Raw genomic sequence first — 27,478 nt, forward strand, 5'->3', positions numbered from 1 at the left:
TAATTAATATAGAAATTAAATATGGAAGTCTTATTAAGCAATTTAATGTTGGTTAACAGCTAGTATATAACCTTTAAATAAAATGATATTAGAACTTCTACAGATATTAATTTTGTAGATATTTTTATGCATTGGTGGTAAAATATTATAGATTTTTTACATATTATTCTGGTAACAGCTATTAATGTTGGGAAAGGCATATATTTTTTCCAGAAAGCCTGCTCTTGGAACTACATTCTACTAAAATGAAAGAATTAGTAAATGATGTTAAATTTATAAAGTACATTAAGAGTACTAAGCCTGAAGAGAAAGTGTTCCCTCCACTAAATAAATTAATGAATATTTTGCTGTCATGTTATTATTTTGACATAGTTGTAAGAAGGCAAGTCCCAAGGAGGTAGATCAGAGGACTGGAGCACATGTCTTGCATGTTTGAGATGACAAGATTGATCCTTAGCACCTCATGAACCACAAGCATCACTAGGTATATCCCTAGTTATCCTTAAGCATTGCAGCATGGTTCTTAAAACTGCTGCCTCTTTGCAGTAATAGCCAGAGTGATAGCACAGCAAGTTGGGTGTTTTCCTTCCTTGCCTAACTGGGGTTCAGGCACCCTAGATGGTCCCCCAGCCCACCAGGATTGATCTTTGAGTACAAAGCCATGGCTAAGGCCAGAGCATCACCAAAAACAAACAAATGATAAAACAAACAAACAAACAAACAAACAAACAAAAACACATTAAAAAACTGCTGGGTCAGAGGAGCACTACATTGCTGGTCAGGCCCATACAACTGGGCTGAATCTTTGTGGTTTGGTAAGATGTAAACAAGTTGTATTTAAGTGAGAAAAATGCTGTGTAGGGAAATTGCAATGCAAAATATGGCCCTATTAAAAACCAGTGAGATGAATCCATTATGTATGCATTTATAAATTTTCTATGGTTATGATCTTTGAGAAAAATACTGGAGGACAGTATCCAAATGTTTTACATGAATAAATTGGGGTGGTTGTGGTTGCTGGTATGACTTGAGACTGATGAACTGGACAAAAGGAAGTTAAATAAGGGGAAAATTAAGATATTAGTGTGGGTTAATGAATTTATAAAACTTATATACAAGTGAGAGCATATAATATGAATTTTTGTAATGTGTGAAGATAAGTCTAATGTCTGAAAATGACACCTAGGTCTCATTATCACAGGCAAGCCTTGAAACCTAATTATACTATGAGGAGATAATAATTTATAAGTACCTGTTCTATAGGTAAAACTGTTCCATTATTTAGGCTTATCATTAACTGTAAATTACTTTCATGAAAGGATCATTTAACATGCTTTCTCTTGGATTCAGAAAGAAAAAAATCAATTGTAATGATTTTTTTTGTAGCTCCAGCAAGACCAAGAACCAAACCAAGCCCTATTTATGATGCAACGGGAAAACTTCTTGTGACTTCAACAACCATTACAATCAGAATGCCAATATGCTACTACAGTGATGATCATGGACCTATTAGAAATGTACAAGTACTTGTAGCAGAAGCAGGAGGTATCATCAAATATCAAATTACCTTGCAAAATTGCCGAGTTTAAATAGTGCCAAATGTCAGTGTTCACAACCAGTAATCTGAAGTTCACTCCCAATTATTACATTATTCTTGAGCTTGATAGATTGTATATATAATCATTACTTACTTGGATCACTATTTTTGCCTAAACTATTTTACCAAACTTAGAAAAGACATAGTTAAACAAGTGGTTTATTTACTCCTCTTGCTATTAGGATTGTTTTACTTTTTGTAAGATAAGGTCCTTTTTTCACCACTTTATTTAAACATTGTGGTTTAAAATGTTCATGATGTCTTTATTACAGACATTCAATATTCCAACTCCAATCCCACCAACTCCCTCCACTGTTGTCTCCATTTTCCCAGCCACCCCTCAACCCTGACCCCATAGGAGGCCCAAAATAATTTTATATCACTTATTACAACAAAATGCCTAATGGAATTATCAAAAAAAATCTTCAGAAAAAAAGTTTGTGAAAATTTTGGTATCTCATGGTAGCAATATTAAGGACTTGTCTGAGATTTTTCTAAGCTGTTGTTGCTATTTGAACCTTCTGTGTTAATGTTTTCTTTAATTGAACTTAGTTGGCTTTTACATTACATTCTCATCCAGTCCGGTGTGCTCCTATTGGGGTGATAGTATTGTAGAGTTTGGAGATATTGTGTGGTTGCAAATGTAGCCGTGGGCCCCAGAAAATCCAGAATATTTAACTGGACAGTGATTTTTTTTTTTTTTGCTTTTTGGGTCATACCCAGCGATGCTCAGGGGTTACTCCTGGCTTTGCACTCAGGAATTACTCCTGGCGGTGGTTGGGGGACCATATGGGATGCCGGGGATCGAACCCGGGTTAGCCGCGTGCAAGGCAAACACCCTACCCGCTGTGCTATCGCTCCGGCCCCTGGACAGTGATCTTAAATGGTATTGGTCATGAAATGTGGATGTAGCTGTCGGGACTCTGGAAGTCCAGGGGCACTGGAAGTAAGGTGAAGATAAGGTGTTGAGAGCATCTTTGTAAGTATGAAGAAGGCAGTTACTCTTGACTATGAATGTTCTTTTCCCTACCAGAGAAGTTGAGAAGTTAGTTGTCCTTCAACCCAACCCTAGAGTTCTGACAGGTAAAAGTAGGATGCTCTGCTTATCCAGAGAGTTCAGCTAAATCATCACTGGTGTTTCACAGAGTGACATTCAAATTCTACTCATGCAATATACAAACACTCTTTATTAACGAAAAAATTCATTGATCTATCACTTGTACTCATTAAACTTTTCTCTGGAAATAGCTCAGCATGATGGAAACATAACAAAATGGTATGATGCCTATTTTCATAAGCCAAGGCCATATTTTACAAATGAAGGCTTCCCTAACCCTCCATGTACAGAAGGAAAGACTAAGTTCAGCGGAAATGAAGAAATCTACATCATAGGTGCTGACAATGCGTGCATGATTCCAGGAAACGAAAATAAACTTTGCAATGGACCCCTGAAACCAAAAAAGCAATACTTGTAAGTGTGGTTTATGTTTATTATGCTTTATGCTAGCAAGGTAGACAATGCCTTATGTCTCTCCTTCCCAATTAGCACTAGGTATTCACAAGTATCCTGGCCTAATCTTCCAGGGACTTGAAACAGAAGGATCAGGAAGGTATTGTTTTGCATTCAAAAAACAGTTTTGTAGGGAAACAAATAAGCCTAAGGGTTATTGTGGTTTGATATCAATAACCTAGGGACCATAAGAAAGCTCTGCCACGGGAGAACAAGGAATTGATCTTTTTCTTTAGAAAAATGTGAGTAATGTGTAATGCTTTGTACTTTTCACTTACTATTTTTGTTACATGCAGAAAAGTATAGGTTTCTAGAAATGTGATTCAGATATTTTAGTTAACATGGCTTTAATTTATCTCAGTCATAGTAAGAATTTCCTTTTATGCAATCAAACAAATGAGGGATTGAAATCTTTGCAATACACTTTAAAGTCTATAATCTATATTTCGGTAGTCAAATATAATATTAAAAGTAAATACAAATACTTTTACTACTTGCTAAGTCGATCCTTTCCCTCCTATTATACAGGCATATTGTTTAGTCATAAGACATTTTTTAATTTTAAAATTATTGATTTCAAAATAAAAATGTTATTGATAATTTTTTTAATGTAGCTAGTCTCATTTTTGCCACCAAGAGTTCCAAAACATCGTTAATCATTTCGAGGCTTTTAAGGCTGTTCTTTGATTTTATTACTTTGGTTTTTAAGCTATTATATGAAATTTGTTCATCATAAATGCAAAAGGTAAAAATTATATATCACAAATTCTAATAATTGTAATATAATTTATATTGCATTTTTTCCAAAATAAAATAATTATATACTGAGTTCACAAATAAGGATTTGAGAATAGACCAGGATTTTACTTATAAGGCTGGAGTGCATGTTTTACATGCAGGAACCCTAGGTTTAATCCCTGACACCTCATTGTCTCTTGAGTCTCACTGGCAGATACCCCCATCCAAACAGTATGCCACGTGGATACCTTCAATGTCGCTGAGTGTGACCCCCCAAAAAGAATTTTTGAATAGTAGGAATTAAATTATGCATTGCAATTTATTGTTATGCTAGTTCACTATTTACAATTCCAGAGTTTTTTTAATTTTTAAATAAGTAAATTATTATGGTCTCTGGTTGAAATATCCAGTAACTTAAAAAAATGGTTCTTTTCTGCAACTGTCTCTACTTAATTTGTACCCCGCCCCCCAAAACACATAAAAAATAAAAATTCACCTTTCATGCAGCCGACCCGTGTTCAATTCCTCCACCCCTCTTGGAGAGTCCGGCAAGCTACAGAGAGTATCTCGCCCACAGGGCAGAGCCTGGCAAGCTACCTGTGGCGTATTGGATATGCCACAAACAGTAACAACAAACCTCACAATGAGAGACGTTACTGGTGCCCACTCGAACAAATCGATGAGCAATGGGATGACAGTGACAGTGACACACAGATATAAGAAATACTGTGTTGGACCTCGGGCACAAATTGTAGAACACACTCCATATACTAAGCCTGTATTCACTCTTGGCATGGCTGCGGATATTTCTATAGACAACGCACTGCCAAGCATGCCCCTGCTCTGACTAAAAACTTTGGCAAGTCTCAGGCTTCACTTGTTCGTATGTGAGCAACATAAGTTTTATATGGCCAGTCTAAAGCTATTTAGCTGGGGTTTTCAAGTGTTTATGAGGTATAGCTGCTATTCTGCTTTTTATTTACACAGTATATATGGGCAACATTCTTCCCATAGGCATTAAACCACTTCATCCAAACACTTTGGTGAGGGTCGTAATCTCACCAGTTGATTGCTTCTGAAGGTGGTCAAAATTTTAGTCATTCAAGAATTTAAGAGGTTCTTGTACAGAATAATTATTCATCTTATGTCAGGACTATGTGTATTTTTTGGTAATAAATTAATTTCTTTTCTTTCAATAAAAATGTGTATTTCTATGTCTATTAGCAAATTTATCCATACAAAATTAATATGGCATAAAATTATTTGTTTCTTTTTTATTTCTTAGATTTAAATTTAGAGCCACAAACGTCATGGGACAATATACTGACTCTGATTACTCTGACCCTGTTAAGACTTTAGGTAAGATAGACTTTGTAGTTTAGTTTAACTCATATTAACAAAGTAATCACAAGTTGTATGAATCACTAGTAAATGTATGAATGTATTACTGAATGTTTTCAAATATAAATTTGTTTCAAGATTAGTTTCTCTCTTTTTTTTTCTTTTTGGGTCACACCTGGCAATGCACAAGGGTTACTTCTGGCTCTGCACTCAGGAATTACTCCTGGCGGTGCTCAGGGGACCATATGGGATGCTGGAAATCAAACCCGGGTCGGCCAGTCAGCCGCATGCAATGCAAGGCAAACGCCCTACCCGCTGTGCTATTGCTCCAGCCCCAAGATTAGTCTCTTTAAGGAAAAAACAATATTTGTAAAGTTGAATAGGCAATTCATTTAATTCTGGACATAATTTTTAGGAGATTCATTCTATGCTGATGTTCACTAGTATTATACTAAGAAAATGTTTGCTTAACATACAATCTCATATGTAAAACATTTTTACTTAATGAAGGAAGATGTTATGGAAAGTTTTTCTGAAATAATCCTCATAGTGGAAGGTTACCAGTCCTCTAAAATTCTATTTTCTTTCTAAATCGTATTTTCATGATTTTCTTTCAATGTATTTACCCAATTAATACTTGGATAATATATAATTACAATTTAGTTAGAGGCAAGTAAATTATTTCTTTTCCTTTTTCCTTTGCAATCATTCTATCCAACATTAAATATTCAGTGTTCCAATCTCTACAAGTAATAACTGAATTTTTCACCACACACAATACAGGTGAATAGTTCTCAAACAAAGTCATTTCGCTTTCCAGAAAACTTTAGGACTCTGTGGAGCCATTTTTGATTGTCACAGCTGTGGGGGCTGAGCTGCTGGCATCTAGTGGACGGAGCCCAGAGATGCTGCGGCATAACCTAAAGGGCACAGGGGAGCACTTTACAGACAGAATGACCTAGTGGAGAATGTCAGCCATGTGGAAGCTGAGAAGACTTCTTAGTTATTTGATATGAATTCTAGTATCAGTTCATTTTCAGATAAAGCAAAACCCGGTAGAGAGATCATGTGCTGGGCAATGATTCCAAAACAAATTTTGGAAATTTCTAAGATTTTCTAAGCATTGTGTTACTAAATGCTGTGTTTAGACCCGGATTCAAATCTTCCCTTGGCCATTTGAGAAAATAACTCAATTGCTAATTTTTTCTTACTTTTTCTCCCGTTTCCTCACTTGAAAAATAATGATTATAGTATTTACCTTGAAAAAATGAAACAACATATTGACATTTTATAGTAATTAAACTTTAATGCCTTTAAATAATATTTTAGAAATACTTCATTAAGAGAAATAATTTTCCAAGAATTTGTGAGTGAATCGACTTTATATTTTTATCTATGCCATTCTCTGAAAATGTGGGACTTTGTGTGTTGTTCAGATTCAAAGCACATAATGAACTGCCATACATTCAGTAAGTTGTGAGTGGAAGAAGACAGTTCTGCCCATTTAAAATTAGAAATACTGCTTGGTCTTAGGAAAATTAGTTATAGAAAAAAACATTCTCTGAATACTATTCTCAGTTTTAAAAAGTTGGATTTGGGGGGTTTGTTAGTTTTGTTTGGGGGCCATATCTGACAGTGCTTAGAGCTTACTCCTAACTCTGCATTCAAGATTCTCTCTTGGCTCCTGGCAGTGCCCAGAACCCATATTGGGTTCTGGGAATAGTACCTGAATCAGCCACTGATAAGACCTGAATCAGTGCAAAGCAAAGCAGCCTACTTGCTGTTCTGTCAACCCAGTTTATCACAGGACCTTAAAGAAATAAAATCAGGTCATGTGGATTGCTATAGAAATTTATATAGAAGAATTCATTTAAATCTCTTAGGATGATTGTTAAATTCTATAAAAAAACATATTCTATTAATTCTATCTAATAACTTAATAACATGAGTACTGGCTTATGTGGCTTGTGGTTTGATATTGGTCTAATGTTTCTCAATTTCATATATATATGAAGCTTATCACACCCTGATATTGCAGCATTAAATTAAGTTTCTGAATAACATCATAAAAATATGCTCCAGATTGCAGTATTCAGAAACCACACTGTAGATAAGTTGTTATCTTGGTGTATCTGTTTATAAAAGACACAAGATACCAAAAAAGCCAATAATTTTTTAGTGTTGGAGAGATTATACGCTGGGGATGCCGAGTAGAAAAGGGATTGCTTTCTTATGTGAATCACCATGTGCTTCATCTCTCATAGCCTCCTAGTGCCTTGCAGCCTACTGATAATGAAGAGAAGATATAAACAAAATAATAGCAATAATAACAGTTGTCTGGAAGGTATCACTGACACATCCAAGATCACAAGAATTCAAAATAAAAATAAAATTTAGTTCAGCATCAGGAATTTTTTTATACAATATCTTCATTATGTATGTTCTGGCCATGGTTTGGTCACATTATTGCAAGTTGATTGAAGGCAGGGATTGGTGCTCCTGAGTTATGGTCTTCTAATAATTTATTTCTCTAAGAATCTGTAATATAGCCAGTTCTCTGGATCCTTTTCTTTGAAATCACTACTATCTCCATCCCAATTATTCAGGTACTAATTTTTTGTGAATTCTCATAGCAGCATGATTCTAGAACAGACATATTATGAGGAACATCGTTCAAAATATTGTACTACTAAGGTTAGAGAAGGAGGCATGGATGAAAAGATAGGATATCATAGAAAGAAAATCATTGGAATGGCAAAGAGAATTAACAATGAAGGTTTCTAAGTGCCTGTTATAAAATTTCTTAAAGTCCATGCATTGTTTTCCAATAAGAATGAGCTGGGAGATTGCTAGGAGTGACACCCTCTGTTGTCATAAAATGAGGTATTCTGGTTGAGAGTCTAGTTTGGTATGGTGGACCAGAACTTCTTGGTGACCAGAAAAACAGTCCAGTGGTGTTGCAGGATAACAGATTTAATAGCATCTGTATCTGACTTACATCTGTTTTCAACCTGATAATTGGATGTTGTAGTTTTGTGCAGATCAGATTCATCTTTATGAGTCAAGCAGAAAAGAGCATCCTCTAAAAATGTCCCTAGTTCATGAAAAATAAAAACACTTATAAAGTATTTATTCTAAGAAGACATACTAGAATGACTCAAATAGGAAATAAAGGGACTCTCCAAGTCAATGGTGAGAACAGTTTTGTGGCTATGAGAATGGAAGGGAACTCAGAACAAAATACAATGACATAATACCCTGGGTGTCATCATAAGATGACATGGGATGATTAAGATCTTTTTTCTTCAAGGATGTTGTGGGTTTGGTTATATGATAGCACTTTATCCCAACATGCCTACCAAGTATGCAAAAGACTTAGGTGGTTCTAGACCAGTGAAAAAAGTCTCAGTTCCATGTAGGTTATCAACCTACTATTGAATAAACAGTATTTTGTAGTATTTTGCCCAACATAGGCAATGATCTCCAAGGTGAATTATCTACAAATAAAATCTTCAGTATTTAAGAGATTTTTACCAGACTTGTTTCTCAGTTATATATTGCAGGGTATATCCTTTTAAGATAGATCATTTTAATAGTACTGTGCATCTCAGAAATATAGCTTAGAAGTTAAATTCGAGGAAAGAAATAAGCATAGAGAGTTAAACTAAAGGACTTAATAGAATTGCAAAAAAATAGTAGAAAGAGACTAATAGAAATACAAAAGATTAGAAAACAGGCCTGTCTTTGCTAGATAGAGCTGAATTGGTGGAGGAAGAGTTTAAACTTTATTTTTAATGCCTTGGGAATTAACATTGAAAAGTGGAAAAAAAGTGGCAGGTGCCATTATTTTGATCTTAAGTAATTCATTTATTTTGTTGTTATTTTACTCAGAATGTTTATTAACATTTTAATTAGAATAAGCTAATTAACAAGTTCATAAAAATGCCCTTAAACTTTCCTTAACCACCCTCCCCACCTTAAGGCCTATTCATTTTTTGAAAGTGCTTGCAGGCTTGTTTAATTCATAATTTAATTATTGAGGACTCCCATGATTTGAAAACCAGACACTCCTTTCTGCACCTTACAGGGTTCATTAAAACTGAACAAAATGAAACCCTAAACCTTAAATGTTTTCTTTTGTCATAACACTTCTCATGTAATTACTGGACTAAAACTGAAAAAACAGTTCCAATATGCTCACTTAGAAATAGGAGGCTTCTAGTCATTTCCGAAGTTAAAGACTCACTCACTTGCCCCACTGGACCAGAGGAACAGGGGAAGTTTCATGATATTAATGAGGCAATGGTAAAATAGAGTGAACTTTTTGGACTTTGCAGTCAGATGGAGATATTGGGAATTTGGGGCATATATTAAGTTTAGTGGCTTTGGGTATTACTTTAACATATTTACTTCTGAAATGTTCCTAAAATGTGTATAGCACTGTAGCACTGTCGTCCAGTTGTTCATCGATTTGCTCGAGGGGGCACCAGTAATATCTCCATTCTGAGGCTTGTTGTTATTGTTTTTGGCATATCTGATATGCCATGGGTAGCTTGCCAGGCTTTGTGTGCAGATGGGATACTCTCTGTAGTTTGCTGGGCTCTCTGAGAGGGATGGAGGAATCAAACCCGGGTTGGCTTTGTGCAAGGCAAATGCCCTACCTGCTGTTATCACTCCAGCCATATGTAAATATTTCCAGATGTTAACTGGAGGACTGAATCAGATAAATGAAAAGATGGTTAGGAAAAAGTTATTACTCATGCTAAACATTATTTACTAATATGCCAACCCTTTTATGAGTGTTTTTTCATAAAATTTCCATGTGCTTTTAAATAAAATACCTTATAACACAATTCTCTATTTATGGATAATACCAAATTTTTGGCAAGAAATCTGAATTTCTCCAAACAGATTCCCTGAGGTTACAGAACTTGAAGGTGGCAGCAGCAGCTTTCAGACTCAGTTTTTAGTCTGACTCCCAATAAAGCTGTGCTTGGAACCCCTTGTTGCACATGGCTTGCAAATTCTTAAGACCCTTGTAACTTTCCATTCATAACTGTTCATGATGCTTTTCTCACAAAGATTTCCTATTCTTCTGGTACTTTATCTCTTAACAGTTAAAACTATTTCTACTTGCTTTGCTTTTCATTTTCTCATCTTAGTTTGAGATTAATACATGTGCACACCATTATTATATATAAAAATATAGTAATCCATATTGTTTTCCAGAAAGGCTGGACCAGTCGGCATTCCCACCAATAGTGAAAGAGCATACCTTTTCCCTCACATCCATGCCAGCACTGATGGCTTTTGTTCTCTTGGATGTGGGCCAGTATCTGTGGTGTGAGATGATATCTCATTGTTGTTTTAATTTGCATCACCCTGATGACTACTGATGTGGAGCATTTTTTCATGTGCGTTTTGGCCATTTGTATTTGTTTTTTGAGGAAACTTCTGTTCATTTCTTCTCCCCACTTTTTGATGGGGTTGGAGGTTTTATTCTTATAAAATTCTACTAGTGACTTGTATATCCTGGACACTAATCCCTTATCAGATGAGTATTGCGTAAATATTCTTTCTCATTCTGTGGGCTCTTTTGGTATTTTGGTCACTGTTTCTTTTGAAGTACAGAAGCTTCTTAGTTTGATGTAGTCCCATTTGTTTGTTTGCTTCCACTTGCATGGTCAGTGCTGTTTCATCCTGAAAGATGCTTTTAACTTCAATGTCATGAAGAGTTCTGCATACATTTTCCTCTATGTACCTTATAGATTCATGTCTGGTATTGAGGTCTTTAATCCACTTTGATATGACTTTTATGCCTGGCATTAGACAGAGGTCAGAGTTCATTTTTTTTCAGATAGCTATCTAGTTTTCCCAGCACCTCTTGGTGAAGATGCTTTCCTTGTTCCACTTCACATTTCTTGCTCCTTTGTCAAAGATTAAGTGGCCATATATTTGGGGGTCTGTGACAGGGTATTCAACTCTGTTCCATTGGTCTGCAGGTCTGTTTCTAGCCCAATACCATGCTGTTCTAATTACTACTGCTTTGCAGTAGAGTTTGAAGTTGGGGAAGATGATGCCACCCATCTTCTTTTTCCCAACAATTGCTTTAGCTATTCCTGGGGGTTTATTCTTCAATATGAATTTCAGGAGTGTTTTGTCTATTTCTTTGATAGACATGGAGAGTATCATGCTAAGTGAAATGAGTCAGAAAGAGAGGGACAGACATAGAAGGACGGCACTCATTTGTGGAGTATAGAATAACATCACATGAGGCTGACACCCAAGGACAGTACATAGATGCAAGGGTCATGAGGATTGCCCCATAGCTGGAAGCCTGCTTCATGAGTGGAGGGAAGAAGGCAGATGGAATAGAGAAAAGATCACTAAGTAAAAGACAGCTGGAGGAATCAGTCGGGATGGGAGATGTGTGCCAAAAGTAGATAATGGATTAAACATGATGACTTCTCAGTGTCTGTGTTGCAAGCCATATTGCCCAAAAGTAGAGAGAGAGTATGGGGGAATATTGTCTGCTATGAAGGTAGGGGGAGAGTGGGAAAGGGGGGGGTATGCCGGGGATATTGGTGGTGGGGAATGTGCACTGGTGGAGGGATGGGTGTTTGATCATTGTGTAATTGTAACCCAAACATGAAAGCTTGCAACTATCTCATGGTGATTCAATAAAATTAAAAATATATATATATTTGTACAGTAATCCCACTTTTCTTGAATAATGAATAAGTATGACTTTCCCCTACAACCGAGAAACTTATTTATTAGATGCTGCTGCATTTTGCTAGCCAGACGTGCTGAAAAGACATATTTTGTGTATTTTATTTTATATCTCTTGAATACTGTCACTGTCACTGTCGTCCTATTGCTCATCGATTTGCTCGAGCGGGCATCAGTAATGTCTCCATAGTGAGGCTTGTTGTTACTGTTTTTGGCAAATCAAATATGCCACAGGTAGCTTGCCAGGTTCTGCTGTGAAGGCAAGATATTCTCGGTAGCTTGCCGGGCTCTCCGAGAGGGGTGGAGGAATCAAACCCTAGTTGGCCGCGTGCAAGGCGAACGCCCTACCTGCTGCACTACCTCTCCAGTGCGGTAGTGATGACCTGCACTGGATCATCTGTAAACTGATCTCTTGAATAATGAAACCAAAATATTCTTAGCAAATCCTTTTATCTTGGATGGCTGTACTGAAGTTCTGTAATAAGAAATTGCTTTCTTTTGCAATTATAACAATGTTAAGAAGGTGTCAACAAATATCTTTCAAAAGATAGACAATGCCCTGTTAGCTTTATTACTCATTTAATTATAGTTCCTTTTTAGAGTTATAAACCTGGCCTTTAAAAACAGATTTATATGCTGAATTTAAATAGTATTTTAAATCAAAAGATGATGCTTATGAAAAATTATTCATTCACAATTATGATTTGCTTAATTGCAGTAGCATATTTTATTATGCAAATAAAACTATTTAGTTTGACCTTTCAAAGGATTTAAGGTCTATTCGGAAATGATTTGTACTTATTTGATAAAGAGTCATTTACATTTCCAAGAGAAAGAATTCCATTTTCTATTAAGGGACTGGTAGAAGTGACTTCATTATGTGTTAGTAATTTTCTGTGGGTACATTATTAGCATAGAATAGAATTTGTACCCAACAATCATGGTACATTTTGTTCTTTCCCAGTGGTACTTTTATAATACATGTACCCAAAGGATTGCATATTGTTTATTAATACAGTATATGTCATTGCCTCACTTCACTTGGCTCTTGCTTTGAAATGGTAATCCCATCTGAAATTTTTTTTGTGGTCTATGAAATCATTTTTCCACACTGAGTTCTAAGGTTTAGTGATTCAATATTTCCTGATAATGATGAATTTTTTATTCATCTTCATGTATCTTTTCCCAAGTACTTCCAATTAGAGTAAACTTCACAAACTAAATCTTTATATATTAATGTATAAAAATATTGGTATTTAATGAGTTACATGCTGCTTAAGTACCTTCTAAGTGTAGCTGGGTAGGCTAGAGAAACTTTGAAAAATCTGTAAGATTGGTATTCATTCAATCTACCATACAAAATAGCCTCAGGAACTCTTCAAAATTGTAATCATTTCATAAGCAGAGATTCAGGGTAAAAAATAATATTAATACCTGAAAATTTGTAAATACTTCATCTCTGTCATTTTGTCATCTGTCATTACTACCATTTATAGTTAAATTATAAATGATATTACTTAAAATTGGTTTTATATATTTATTAAATGATGCCAAAATTTTATTTATAATTTGAGTAGTCGGAGTTAATTAATACCTTGATCAATGTGAAAAAATTTAATACTTTTTTATACAATGTGAAAAAATTTAATACTTATTTCAAAATCAGCATTTGTATATATCAGTAGATTCAGAAAATATTTAGAGCATTAGTGGGTACCTAGTGCTATTCTCAGAATTTGGAATAAATTTTTGAACAAAAAAATCCAGGGCTGGAGAGATAGCACAGCCGGTAGGTTGTTTGCCTTGCATGCAGCCAACCCGGGTTCGATTCCCAGCATCCCATATGGTCCCCTGAGCACAGCCAGGGGTAATTCCTGAGTGCAGAGCCAAGAGTGACCCCTGCACGTCACTGAGTGTGATCCAAAAAGAAAAAAAAATCCGAAGACTCTTGACCTTGGGAAGTTCACACTCTGGACAGATAACAGCAATGAGAATAACAAGTTAATGAATTTCAAAATATATTGATATCATCTGGACTAAGAAAAAGAAGAACAGAGTACAGATGGTGTAGAAGGGGGGCAAGAAATAAGGGAAATGCAGCTTTCAATTTCTTGTGTGCGAGCACATGTTTTGAACCACACCCTTCCTTGCTCAGGATAATGTTGATACAAGGGATTATTTCTCCTTGTTCTACCATGGAGAGCCAGGGATAGAACCCAGGTCAGATGCGTGCAAGGCAAGCATCCTGCCCATTGTGCTATCTTTACAGCCCCTGTAGCTTTGAATTTCAAGCAATGTCTTACTTTAATAGCAAAATACACTAGGCTGGTAGCTTACAAAACAGATATGGTCTCAGGTTTCTGGATGGTCAAGTTCATTAACAGGGTTGCAGTCAATTTGGTATCTGGTAAGAACTCTCCTCCTGGCTGGCAGAGGCCTTCTTCTCACCATGTCCTCACAAGTGTTTTAGTTCAGTTCATGTTCAAGGAGGGAGAGTGCTTTTTCCTGGTGTCCCTTCTGATAAAAGCATTAATTCTAAGAAAGACCTTGATTCTTAGAACATTTTCTAACTGAGGCTCCAGCCATTATAAATGCATTCAATGTGCATTAGTTTCTTCTCTATATACAACTTCTCTGCATTTGGAGGCAGAGGCATCAATGTATGAGTCTGGAATGAGCATATGCCATCCCTGGCCTTAAAGGGCTGATCAGAATAGGTGTCATTACAAGGCGGATTTTGAACAAATATATTGTCTACCTAAAAATATACATCTTTCTAAAAATTAATGAAACTGATGCATAATACCTGGTGTCAAGAGTTAGCGGGAAAATATATTGCATAGTTAAGAAGGCCAAGTACAGTGGGTAGGGCATTTTCCTTGTATGCAGCAGACCTGTGTCATCTCTGGCATCCCATGTGGTTCCCTAAATACTGTCAGGAGTGATTCCTAAGAGCAGATCCAGGAGCAACACTGGGAATGGCCCAAAAACCAAACAAAAAAGTAGTTTTTCCAGCTGCAAAAAAAAAAAAAAGAGAGAGAGATACTGGAGGGGAAGTTTTAAAAGTAACAGAGAACTAGAATATTAATGAGGCACTGGAGCATAGTTGGGTTATCTTGCTGAGAAATAAAACTTTTAAAGAGAATCTAGTTTTAAGAGGACTCCCTTTGGTGCTATGCTGAATACACATGGAGGCAAGAGGGCATACCTTGACACTGGAGTACTTGTTTGGTGTCCATGGAATAATTCAAGCACGAACAGGATGGTGGTTTGTCTCAGAAGGGTGGCACGCAAGGTATTTGCCAATCAACCATATATGAAAGTTTTGAATAGTTTAATGAACCGCTAAATACTCACTAATTTAATTATTTACATTTTGTCATACCTATTTATGCATTATTTCTTTATATCTCAAGTATTTAAAAGTAGATCATAGCTATTCCACCAGGAAATACTTTTGTATGCCTAAGTACATTTTATTATATTATCACAATAAAATCAGTTATGCATCTGCTGGGATACAGGGGAAATTTTCTCTCTTCTGGGTTCCACAACAACATCAACGGTCTAACAGGCTAGCAGAGGAAAAGTAGACCTAATAGCATGCTTATGGAGAATTCACTTGGTAATGAAAAAGAAATAGGATAGATGTGGGGTATTTATCCTAAGATACATTGGACTTCAGGATGGGAGGGGGTTCCACTTAAGATGGAAAGGGATTATTTCTCTATTACTCTGAGAGTAGAATGATGAGTTTCTCTGATAGAAAGGATAAGTTCAGTAATAAACTTACAATTGGATGATACCCCCTAAGCTACATTCTTCGAGGTCATAGGGGTGGCGCTCATTGCTTTTTCAATTAGTAAAAGGCTTAAAGGCTGGGTTGAGGTAAGAGTTTTTTCTCAACTTCTAGGGTCTTACTGCTCTTAATCTAAATAAGTCTGCAGTCCTAACTGAGGTAAACTAAACATGTATCGCAAGACCCACAGAGACTATTCACTGTCTTTTCCCATACTGATTTGATACTTGTTGGAAGAGACCGGGAGAAAGTCTCCATTTCAACCCTCCTGGTGACTGGTTCTACATATTTGTTTGACACATTTTTAAAATGTCTACTTATCTTTTTTTATACAGTGTTTAAACCAGAATCCAAATAAGTCCACACCTTATCTTTTATTTAAGTCTATTAATCTCTTTTAACCTAGAAAGACTTTTTCTTTACCCCCCCCACTTATGTCATAGACACATTCATGCCACAGATGTATTGTCCTGTAGGAAATTCTATGTTGTGAAATTGATCATTATTTCTTTGATCAAAAATTTGATCATTATTTCTTCATGTGATTTTTCCTTCTTCCCTTATTATAAATTTGAAATAAAATGCTAAAGTTTCGGTGTTTGCAATTGATATTTTCTGGTGAGAATGCTTTTTAGGTATGGGTGCTCAGATCAAAATACCTTATATCAAAAGGTATAAACTATCTGGTTGTCACCTTTTCAATTATGTCAAGTTACGAGTAAGTTCAATGGTAGTGAAATCATGGTTCTTTACTGGCAAGTAGTTTTTAATACGTTGTTGCAACCAGAAATAATGTGTAGGGTGATATTTTGGCACTCTCTGAATATATAATTTCCCATTAAAATTTTTTAATCATTTAAGGTTCATAAATTACTCTAACCTAAATTATTTTATTAGGAATGCCACATAATTTTTAATTCTGTTATATTTTCTATATTTATTAAGCAGGATTTTCCTCTGGTAATGAGTTTTATCTCTGGTATAGTTCATATTAAAAAGCTAAAGAAAATGTTTATATTTATTTAAATAAATAAATATAATTTAATTAAGAAAATAAATGATTTAGCTGTAACCATGTTTATAAATTAGTATTTTTATTTTGAAATTTGTCTTTTATTAAATTACATTACATATGTCAAATGTATTTAATATCAATTTCATTCATTATGAAACATAAAGTATACTTTAAAAGGGTAATTTATGATAAGGCATAAATTGCTATAAAACTCATTATCATTATAAGGTATAATATAAAAACATAAGTTTAAAGCAAAAATTTTTGACCAAATAAAAGGAGCCTTTTCAAGATGATCTTTTTTTCCTCTCTATGCAGAGGAAAAAAATAATGATCAATTTCTAACGAGTTTGAGCACTTCTTAGATTTCCTAGTCCGTTTGATGTTTCTAATTCTTTTGTTTTCTACTCCCACTTGGGAAACACCATCTCACCAAGTTTCCCTAGTTCCTTTTAGTTTAGTGATGAGTTTATATGCTTTGAAGATGGAGCCAACAGAATTTTCTCAGTATCTCTAGATTTGTTTTATGAGCAAAATAGTCAAGGATGACTTTAAAGTTTCTGGCCCTGAGCAACTGGAACAGCAAAACTGCAATCAGTTAAGAAGCAGAAAGATGAAGTTGGAAGAAGAGTAGATGGGAAGATGAAGTTGGGCAGCCAATTGTGGCCTATCAGTTTGGAAATTTTAATTTTACTCTTAAATACACAGCAGGCAATTGGACAATCAATACTAGAATTCGTTATCCTCGTAGTATCAGAGGATACTATCAGAGTATCCCAAACTTCTCTGGTCTACCAGTCCCTTTTCAGATTTTAAAAAAAAAAAACCAAAAACTACTCAGCACCCCTCACTGGAAATCTACTTTCAGTAAGAGAATAAACAGAAAGCGCTTCCCCGCTTCGCCTAAAGACTCCACAGCGCCCAGGAATCACTGCAGCGCCCCCTGGGGGCAGTGTCACCCCTCTGAGGAAAGAGTGATGCGAACTAAAATTAAAACCTAGATAGGCTGGATAATTCCACCAAGGTAGTGATTGAAAATAGCAGAAAGATGTCAATCAAAGACCGAACTCAAAAGTTAAAAGCGAAAAAACTTTTTACATTTTATTGAAAATCTTGAAATATATATGAAAATAATTTTGTGTGTTTTTAGATTCAAGATTTTATTATATAATAATATTTAATGATAATTTTGTTTCTCCATCCACTTCAGGTGAAGGGCTTTCAGAAAGAACTGTAGAGATTATTCTTTCAGTCACTTTATGTATCCTTTCAATTATTCTTCTTGGAACAGCTATCTTTGCATTTGCAAGGTAAGTCTTATTTGTATTCACATTCTTATGATACTTTATGGGCATTATTCATTGGTCCACTCAGGAGATAAAAGCTATCACTGTTATTTGAATAGAAAACTGTAAGTTATTTTTAAAAATGGTTAACTCTCAGAACTAGTAAGATATTAAAATGATAAAAGAAAGCTCTAAATTATCCAAAGTAGCAAGTGTAACAAAGCAGCTGTTCTCTTTAGCCTGCAGGAGAGCTGATAAAAGAATTAAGACCTAAAAAGTAAGAATTCCCAAGCCACTCTAGAATAGCTAACACAGCATATATTGACTATTACATTGACTATTATCTCTCTATGGGAAAAGAAAAATATCATAGGAAAAGGGCTGGCTGTTCTGTAGAACCTGTGAATCATTTTTTGCATAAATACAGGAGTTTGTAGAAGCAACCCACTCTTGGTGGATCATGTGAAAGGGCTGAAACTACTTAGAACAGTTCATCATTTGCAAGGATGCACTAAGAGGTGCCTGTCTTCTATAAGGACTAATAACAATGTAGCACTGGTGTATCCAGGGGAACTGTGTCCCCTGCCCAGCCCCTGGCAAGGTCACTTTAGTGCCTTCTATTGATGAAGCTTAACATTCTGCCAGCTAACAAAGGAAAACGATTATAGTACAACACCAATAATGCAGGGCAAAAAAATCGAGGATTTGAAGCTTAGAAATAAAGCTATAACACAAGGAGCAGAAGATGGCAGACTTTCTGCCTTTTTTTTTAATGATTTACAAATCAGATACATTTAATTAAAATATTTCAATCAGTTTTCAGTTTTCAAGTGTGTCTTGGAAAGAGAAGTTTTAATAAGAAAAGCGTTTTCACAACACCTAATCAGAGAGAGAGAGCAAAAGGGAATTCCCTGCCATAGTGGCAGGGTGGGGTGGGGGGAGACGGGACTGGGGAGGGGGGGAGGGATGTTGGGTTTACTGGTGGTGGAGAATGGGCACTGGTGAAGGGATGGGTTATCGAACTTTGTATGGGGGAAACATGAGCACAAAGATGTATGGATCTGTAACTGTACCCTCACGATGACTCTCTAATTAAAAATAAACTAATAAAAAAAATAAAAAAAATAAGGAAAGCGTTTTATATTGTTCCAATTTCTTGATGTGGTAGCTACTTTTTCCTATTTACCTTACCAGCATCTCTATTACATTTCTCTCAAGTCCTCAATGTCAGTCTCTTAATTGCCCTGTTGTTTGTGGAACTTTGGGGATCTATCTAGTTTCCTATGGTAGATAGGAATGTCTCTTTTTCCTAGTAAAAAGAGACATTTTTTTCCTAGTAAAAAGAGACATTCCTTGGGGTGGGAGGAAGGGAGAGTGCTCCAAGTGTGAGCTATCCTGGGGATACTCTTCCCTGCATTGCAGGTTGGTCAGATTTGATGGCTTGATGAGGTTGGTCAGATTTGATGGCTTGATGAGGCGATGCCAATTATCTGTGGTGGTGCTGAAAGCCATTAAGACAGTACCTGGATGAGGGCCCGGATCCCTCTCAGTTAACTGGTCTAGTCCTCTGAATTATCTCCCAGGCCCAAACAAGCTCATTTTTCCTATTTATTTTTTTGGTGTTGGACACCTGGGTATCAAATCCACGGCCACTTAAATGCAAGCTATATGCTCTCCCAACCCCAGTGAGCTCTATTTTTATATCTGTAAAGATTGGTTCCTGCTCTTCTGTATCTCTTCCAGCATCATATACCTCATCTTGTATCTCCTGAAAGATGATTTGGTGGACTGGGTTAAGGTGCATCCCAGTTTCGTCCCCAGTTCAGCAATTATGTAGAGCATTGGAGTCCACTGAGAACTGCCAGAATGGGTAGAGTAATCCCCAAGACCACAGAACTGATGCTTTCATAGGCCCACACATTGAGCCACCCGCCCAGTTGTCTAAGAATCATCTGGAGCCCGGCACCCTCCACCCCAAGTCTCCTGAGCAGTGCTTGATGAAGAGGCCCCAGTGAAAATAAAGCATAATTTTAATAAAAATTTAACTCCCTTGAAATAATATATTTTCTTAAGATTGGAGAGATAGTACCGAGACTAAGACACTTGTCTTGCATGTGACTGACCCTGGTTTGATCCCCTGAGACCACTAGGAGTGATCTCTGAGAACAGAGCCAGGAGTAAACCCTGAGCAGTACTGGATGTAGCCCAACCATCTCTCTCCTTAATCCCCCCAAATTTTGTCCAATATACAACTTTAAATGACAATTTGTGTATCATGAAGTACACAATTTTCAGTTTCAGTTGATGAAAGCTATTTTCTAGATATCTTTAAAGATATTTGTAAGACATTATTGTTGTTCACCCCTTACAAAAAAAGTGTGTACAATTTACAATACGGTTCTAATATACAATTTGTATATTGTGCAATAAACAATTTTCAGTTTCAGATGATGAGAGAAAATCATAATTCTAGATATCTTTAAAGGACATTTTGTAAGACATTGTCTATGTTCTTAAGGGAGGGTGAACTAGTTATATCTTGTTTTTCTCCTCAAAAATCATTTATGAGTTCTCATGCCCTTACAGAATAAAGTCCTTATTTACACATTGCCCAAGTTCAGCAATATCCCCAGCTTACTTCTTTTTGGCCAAATGGGTCTGTTTACACCTAAATATTATTAGGTTTGTATGCAACATTCTTGGGCTGGAGCAATAACACAATGGTAGGGCATTTGCCTTGCATGAGGCCGACCCAAGTTCGATTCCTCTGCCCCTCTCAGAGAGCCCAGCAAGCTACCAAGAGTATCCCTCCCGCACAGCAGAGTCTGGCAAGCTACCTGTGGCATATTCGATATACCAAAAACAGTAACAACAAGTCTCAAAATGGAGATGTTACTGGTGCCTGCTAGAGCAAATTGATGAGCAATGGGATGACAGTGACAGTGACAGTGCAACATTCTTGAGAATCATGCTTCTTTCTTATTCTGGAAAACAAAGTTGAATCCTACATGCTTGCTTCTTCTAAAGGCTACTATTCATTTTATTTTTTAATATAAGATTTTTGTATGTATGTTGCTGGGGATCAAAATCGGGGCCACACACAAGTGAAATGTATGCTTTGTCACTGATCTGCATGCTTATCTGCACTTATATAGGAATGTATAACTAATCCGTGATGTCTTCTGAGTTTTCATTTTAATCATTTTTTTTCTTGTACCTATTCTACATTTCAATCCTGCTTTCCAATTGAGCTGTAATGCCAGTTAAGATAAGGACATTTTATATTTTCTAATATCCTAATTCTTAACTCACAATAAATTGCATACATTTTAAAAATGCACAAGAGACCTTTACATGTGCACAGTATGAATTAGAAAATCAAATGTGTTAAGGATTTATAATTTAATGAATTATTTATTTCTCAGATATACAGGCCTTATACTTTTGAAATAGATAATAAATAAAAATGAGTATATATCTCACATTTTAAAGTAGATAAAACAACTGGAAGCATTTTTATGTTTGTAAAAATGATTCATGTGTGTAAAAATAAGGGAACATTGTATTTTACTACAGGGGGCTATTTCTACTTTATCATCTTTACTTTTTATGCTATCTCTATGAGAAAGCTAGAAATAGAAGTCACCACATCCTCGGTCTTGATTGTCCCATATTTTCAATATGTCCATGACCCAGACCTTGATCGGTTGATTTTCATTAGAATTGCAAACTTCAACAAAGTGATATATTAAGAAATATAGTAGAATTCATTTTGTGGGATTCCAACAGGACCAAAAATTTATTAGGGATAAATTTGCCGTATGTTCAGAAAATTTTAGCAAAGTAACTCTAGGACTCATGCTTTACATGAAAATTCAACCTAATTTCTTATATTCCTTCTGATATTCCCCTCTTGAACTTTACCATACTTCGTTTAGAATTCGACAGAAGCAAAAGGAAGGTGGCACATACTCTCCTCGGGATGCAGAAATTATTGACACTAAATTCAAGCTGGATCAGCTCATCACAGTGGCAGATCTGGAACTGAAGGACGAGAGATTAACGCGGTGAGCAAACTCCTCTGGGTGAACAGTGGTCCAGAGGGCCTGGAGCCATGACCCTATTCTGACCTATGCTTGTTGGAAGTGTTTGTGGGGCTCCTATTTACACAGGTCACAGAGATCTTCTTTCAAAGGGTGACCTCCATCTTCCACACACTTCTCACTGGTGTTCGGAGAACCACTTAATCTTCCTATACTTGGAATTCAATATGAACGTCGGACTATAATGCTCAAGCAAGCTTTCTAATTTTTTTCCTGATACAAAGATTTTATACATTCTGTGTTTAAACTATGTTTGATCATTGATTTGATGAGTTTTTACATCATATTTTCTATGTGTCCACATTTTGAATCACAATTTTAAATTTATAACTCTTTGATGTTGTCTATATAATTTTTATAAAGTTCTTCTCATTTCTATGTTAGTATAAAATTACATTAAAAGTCTAAATTATGTGTTGGCACTTTATTTTTTAAATTGCTTTATACTTAAAAATAAATATTAGGTAAAATTATCTTTGAAAGAAAAAGTAAAGTATATCCTAACCAAATATGTATTCTTGGTATATATTATAAACAATAATTTTGAATAGTTTCAAAATATTCAGAATGTTAACACATTGGAACATGTTTGTCTCAAGATAATTAACTATTTTTAATAATTTGGCTAAGCTGCAATATTTTGTGATGCTTATAAGCATAAACCAGTCTTGAAATAATTGTACAATTCTGTTGAACTTTTAAAAATTAACTCTGAGCATATATCAAAATATTTTTTAAATTTATAGTTTTCACCTACCAAAGTTGTTGCTTGGTAGATAATTTTACTTTTCAAGAATATTTGCAGTTTGTCTAAAAATATTTAATATGTCCTATTGGAAAATATCTTCTTAGAATAAGGACCCTCTAAGTACTAAAATAAAAAAAATGGTTTTTGGTGGTATAATGAATTATAAGAAAAATTTGTTTTGTTTGAAAATTTACTTCTGTACATTTATTTTGTTTTGTTTTGATTCTAGTACATTCAGTTGCTATCCAAAATGCATAGTGTTCCAGGGGTTATGTCTATAATAGTTATATACTAACCAAAATAAACTTTCCACATCAGACATGTTTGGACAGTATCATGCTGAGTGAAGTTAGTCAGAAGGAGAGGGACAGACACAGAATACTCTTTCTCATATACAGGATATGAAGAAACATGGTAGGGGAACAACAAATGCCGAAAGACAAAAGAAGCTGAGAACTTGTCTTTAGTAATTAAGTTGCAAGGGGAGAATTAAAGGGGAAACAAGATTTGCAGGGGATACCGCATCAGTGGTGGAGGGAAGCAGACGCTCAGTGGAGGGTGTGGTACTGGGAAAATTAATGCAAAAAAAATCCTACTACTGACTGTATATTAAACCACAGTGCCTAAAATTAAAAAAAAAATGTTAGTGCAAGAAAGATAGTGTAGCAGATCAGGGGCTTGCCTTGCACACAGCCGACCCATACAGTTTCCCCAAGCCCCACCAAGAGTGATTCCTGAACTCAGAGCAGGGGTAAACTCTGAATACAGCTGGTTGTGGCGCAAAAAGAAAAAAGAATGTTATGTACCAAAGAACAGTCAGTTGATGTCCAGAGTAATTTGCCAAACTGAAACTGTGTTATAGGAATAAGAAAGGATTGCTGCCAGGCGGGAGCGATAGCACAGTGGGTAGGGCATTTGCTTTGCACGAGGCTGACCAGGGTTCAATTTCCAGCATCCCATATGGTCCCCTGAGCACCGCCAGGAGTAATTCCTGAGTGAAGAGCCAGGAGTAACCCCTGTGCATTGCCGGGTGTGACCCAAAAACCAAAAAAAAATAAAAAAGAAGAAAGCATTGCTGCCATGAAGCTCTGTCTCAGTCCTAGATGGACCGAAGGAAGTGTTCTCTTCTTTCTCCTGTGAAAGAATTTCTACCAAACTTCCACCAAATTTCAGTAGTAATTCCCCACTTCCTGTCTGCTGTTCCTTCTCAACGATCCTCTATAGGCCTGGAGTCAGTGTCTCCTGTACACCAGAAAGTGTATAAACTATGAAACTTAAATCTCAGCTTAATTAGTTTTAATTGTGTTAAACAATTGAATCAAATCTACTCATACTAAAATGTGAACTCTAGGGGCTGGAGCGATAGCACAGTGGGTAGGGCATTTGCCTTGCACGCTGCCGACCCGGGTTTGAATTCCAGCATCCCATATGGTCCCCTGAGCACCGCCAGGAGGAATTCCTGCGTGCAGAGCCAGGAGTAACCCCTGTACATCACCGGGTGTGACCCAAAAAGAAAAAATAAGTGAACTTTACAATTATAAATACTTATAGAACATTTTTGGAAATCAGTATTTCTTAATCTTTCAGAAGTTTTCATAAATAGATCCTTAAAAAAATAATAAAAAATTTCAATGTTAGGCGATAACTAGAACACATTCTTTATCAGTGAAGCATTTGTTCTATATAGTCTGTGGTGAGATCACATCCCTTAAAAACTATTCTATTCACAATTTGGCTCTAGATCTGCTATATTTAAATTAGATGCATTACGTTCAGACTTCCACATTTATTTAAATCACTTTATTTGCAAAAGGATGTGAAGTGCGAAGTATTTTTCAAGTATATTTTCATTTTTCCCACATTGAAAATTTGTATCCATTTCCCCTTTTTAAGTGAAAAGTGACACATTTGTTTCATATTCTTTTTCACTCTCATTTATTTGTTATGATTCCAGTATTTGCAACTGTAAAACATTCTTGCTTATAATCCCATTGGCATATAGCATAATCTCAGAAATTTATTAAGCTCTCAAATGCTGTATTAACTCATTTCACTGCAGAGACCTCACTACCATTTCCTTAAGGTTTCACGTGTTAATAAAGCCTCTAATACACTATGCTAGGCTAGGAAGAATAATAACTGATGGGTCTAAAATTATCCGTGAGTACAGATACATGGGGCTCTCCCTCAATGAAGCTCTAAAGCTCTTCACCTGTTTTTAGGTTCGGAAGATCTTAATCTATTCAAGGCTGTACAGATCTGGTGAGGGTAGAGACATACAGACGGATGGTAGTGTTTGGGAATGAAGGATCAAGAGTTTGAATTAGCTTCCAAATTGTAGAGTAACTTATGCCATATGTCTTTGTTTTTGCAGTAAAGAATTTTGATAATTTCCTTTAAATCTGCCTTGCTAACATATGCTCTTTCTACTTGAAGCTTAGGCATGTTCTTTTTCTTTCAAACTGTCTACTTTCTTCATGCTACATCAGACTTGCAATTTTCCTCAGTGCTATATATCTTTATATGCCCACAAGTGTGCCTGGAGTGGCCAGAAATAGCTCCCAGAGCAATGCCAGGTGTGGCCCAAAAACAAACAAAAGATTTTTTTGATTAATAACTCTAGCATTTCATTATGTACATTTTAGATTTAAATTTGGGCAATGCAAAAAATACTGCTTTGGGAAAATACTAACTATGTTGTATTCATCTATTCCTTATTCACCAGATTAGCAAATGGCCCTTTTATGGCATTTTGAGTGGTCCTTCAAAACAGCCTCAGAGACCATTGAAGTGAGAAAGATTTCTAGGATGATAAAATGTTGATCAGCATCTGTGTGTACCCAATGAAACAAAGAACCTGTCTCAAGGTGGATGAGTCTGACTCTGTGAACTATTTTTAACTAATTTCAGCACAGACATTTTTCCCAAGAGAGATATAACACAAAATTAAATAACCTAGTAGGGTTTGTGGAAGGACATTATTAGTTTATTTTTAAAAGGTTTTCACTATAACCCTTAAAAACTTCAAAATCAAAAAATGTTTATCTTTTGGTAACTAAATTGGGGGGTGGATAGAATAACATCAATTAATAAATTAATGTTACTAATATTCCTACTTGATAGCTATTTTCTTCTAAGCCTTATTTTCTAAAAGATCTATGTATCATTCCACTGTAATTATCCTCACTATTTTAGTAGAATGCATAATTTAGTTGGTGCATTACTTAAAGACTTGGGAAGTCAATCCAGAAATTATGACTAGAATTAAAATTCTCAATAAAATGAAGTAAATAATAAAATTGCCATTTTAACAGTACTTTTTTGCATATTTATTTCATCAGAAAGCTTTACATTTAAAAGAATAATATAATACTGCTCTATAAGTTATAAATCAGAAAGCATTTGATACATTATTGTTATTGATGATGTTTATAAACTTTTAAACTTTACCTACAAGATTTGCTAACATAATAATCCCTATAGTTACTATGTGTTAAAAATCTGTTTGTAATGATTTATCTTAACCTTAATATTTGGGATATAAGATTAAACTCTTATCCTAATTTTAGACATTAAAATAAAGGCATACTTAGAAAATTTAGCTTTCTAAAATTGTTAATCTAATAAATAAGACAGTCATTTTGCTAGCCCAAGATTATTTTATTCTAAAGATGTACTTATTTGTATGTCTATGAATTTAGAGATATAAGAATGTATGTACATATTTAACACTGAAAACTACTATACAAAAATCAGTATAAGTGCACGTACATACACAATGATCTGTGTGATCTAACATCAAGCAGTTTTTCTAGACAATAATTCCAAGGGTAAAAGGGCTTCTTTTGATTTATTTATTTTCTAGAGAGGTGTGGCAAAGGGTGGTGATATTTTAGGGTAGGTTCAAGCTTGTAGGAATTGGAAAATTTTTAGCAGTGAATTCTTATTATAAGTTCAGTAAGGATGTCTATAATATTTGGTTTATATATTAAACTGTGTAAAGTCATTTGTATTTTAGTCTCAACAATTCTTTGACAGATTCAATTCTTTTTCACTTTTGTCTTTAGCTATTTTGTGAAGCAGTGGCAAAATTTAGGACAAGAAATGCACTGAAGAAGAAGGACACAAGAGATTTAATATTCATTTTCTTATAGTAGCAAACAAAAATGACATGGTATATTTGTGTACTAAATAAATAACGAATCTTTACTTCCAGATACTCTTCATTTTTCTTTAGACGGAAGGAGATTTTTGTCATCCAGTAAGTTACTGTGGTGGTGCAGATTCTGCTGTGATTATTTTAATTTCGTCAGGTGGTGTGTTTTATATTTTTAAATTTATGATTCTGAGAGTTTTGTTGTTTAATGTACTGTTTTTCGAAAGCAAAGAAACAAAAAGCAAACCCTTATGCCTTCGACTTACAGTGTCCTCGCTAATACTGCATGCTAATGATATGGTAAATTAATCTTACCAGATGCACATTGACTTATAATGTGCATGTCCTGAGAATTTGCTGCGTTCTCATGTTGTGTTAGCTTTTATAGTAAAATAGTGTTCGCCTACATGTCTTCACATTCTTCTTGCCCTATTATCACCATGATACAAGAGC

At 35.4% G+C, this 27,478-nt stretch overlaps 1 protein-coding gene across 1 annotated transcript in view; it reads left to right on the top strand.

Moving 5' to 3' along the window:
* Nucleotides 1-27,478, top strand: part of PTPRQ (protein tyrosine phosphatase receptor type Q) — a 213,419-nt gene that overhangs the window by 146,140 nt on the left and 39,801 nt on the right. The window contains exons 31-35 of the mRNA XM_055118437.1: nt 1,387-1,545; nt 2,846-3,068; nt 5,131-5,204; nt 17,943-18,042; nt 21,957-22,085. Of these exons, the coding sequence (XP_054974412.1) occupies nt 1,387-1,545; nt 2,846-3,068; nt 5,131-5,204; nt 17,943-18,042; nt 21,957-22,085 (685 nt within the window). The remainder of the gene's footprint in view (nt 1-1,386; nt 1,546-2,845; nt 3,069-5,130; nt 5,205-17,942; nt 18,043-21,956; nt 22,086-27,478) is intronic.

Source organism: Sorex araneus, chromosome 10 (genome assembly GCF_027595985.1).
Source record: "Sorex araneus isolate mSorAra2 chromosome 10, mSorAra2.pri, whole genome shotgun sequence".
Classification (NCBI taxonomy): domain Eukaryota; kingdom Metazoa; phylum Chordata; class Mammalia; order Eulipotyphla; family Soricidae; genus Sorex; species Sorex araneus.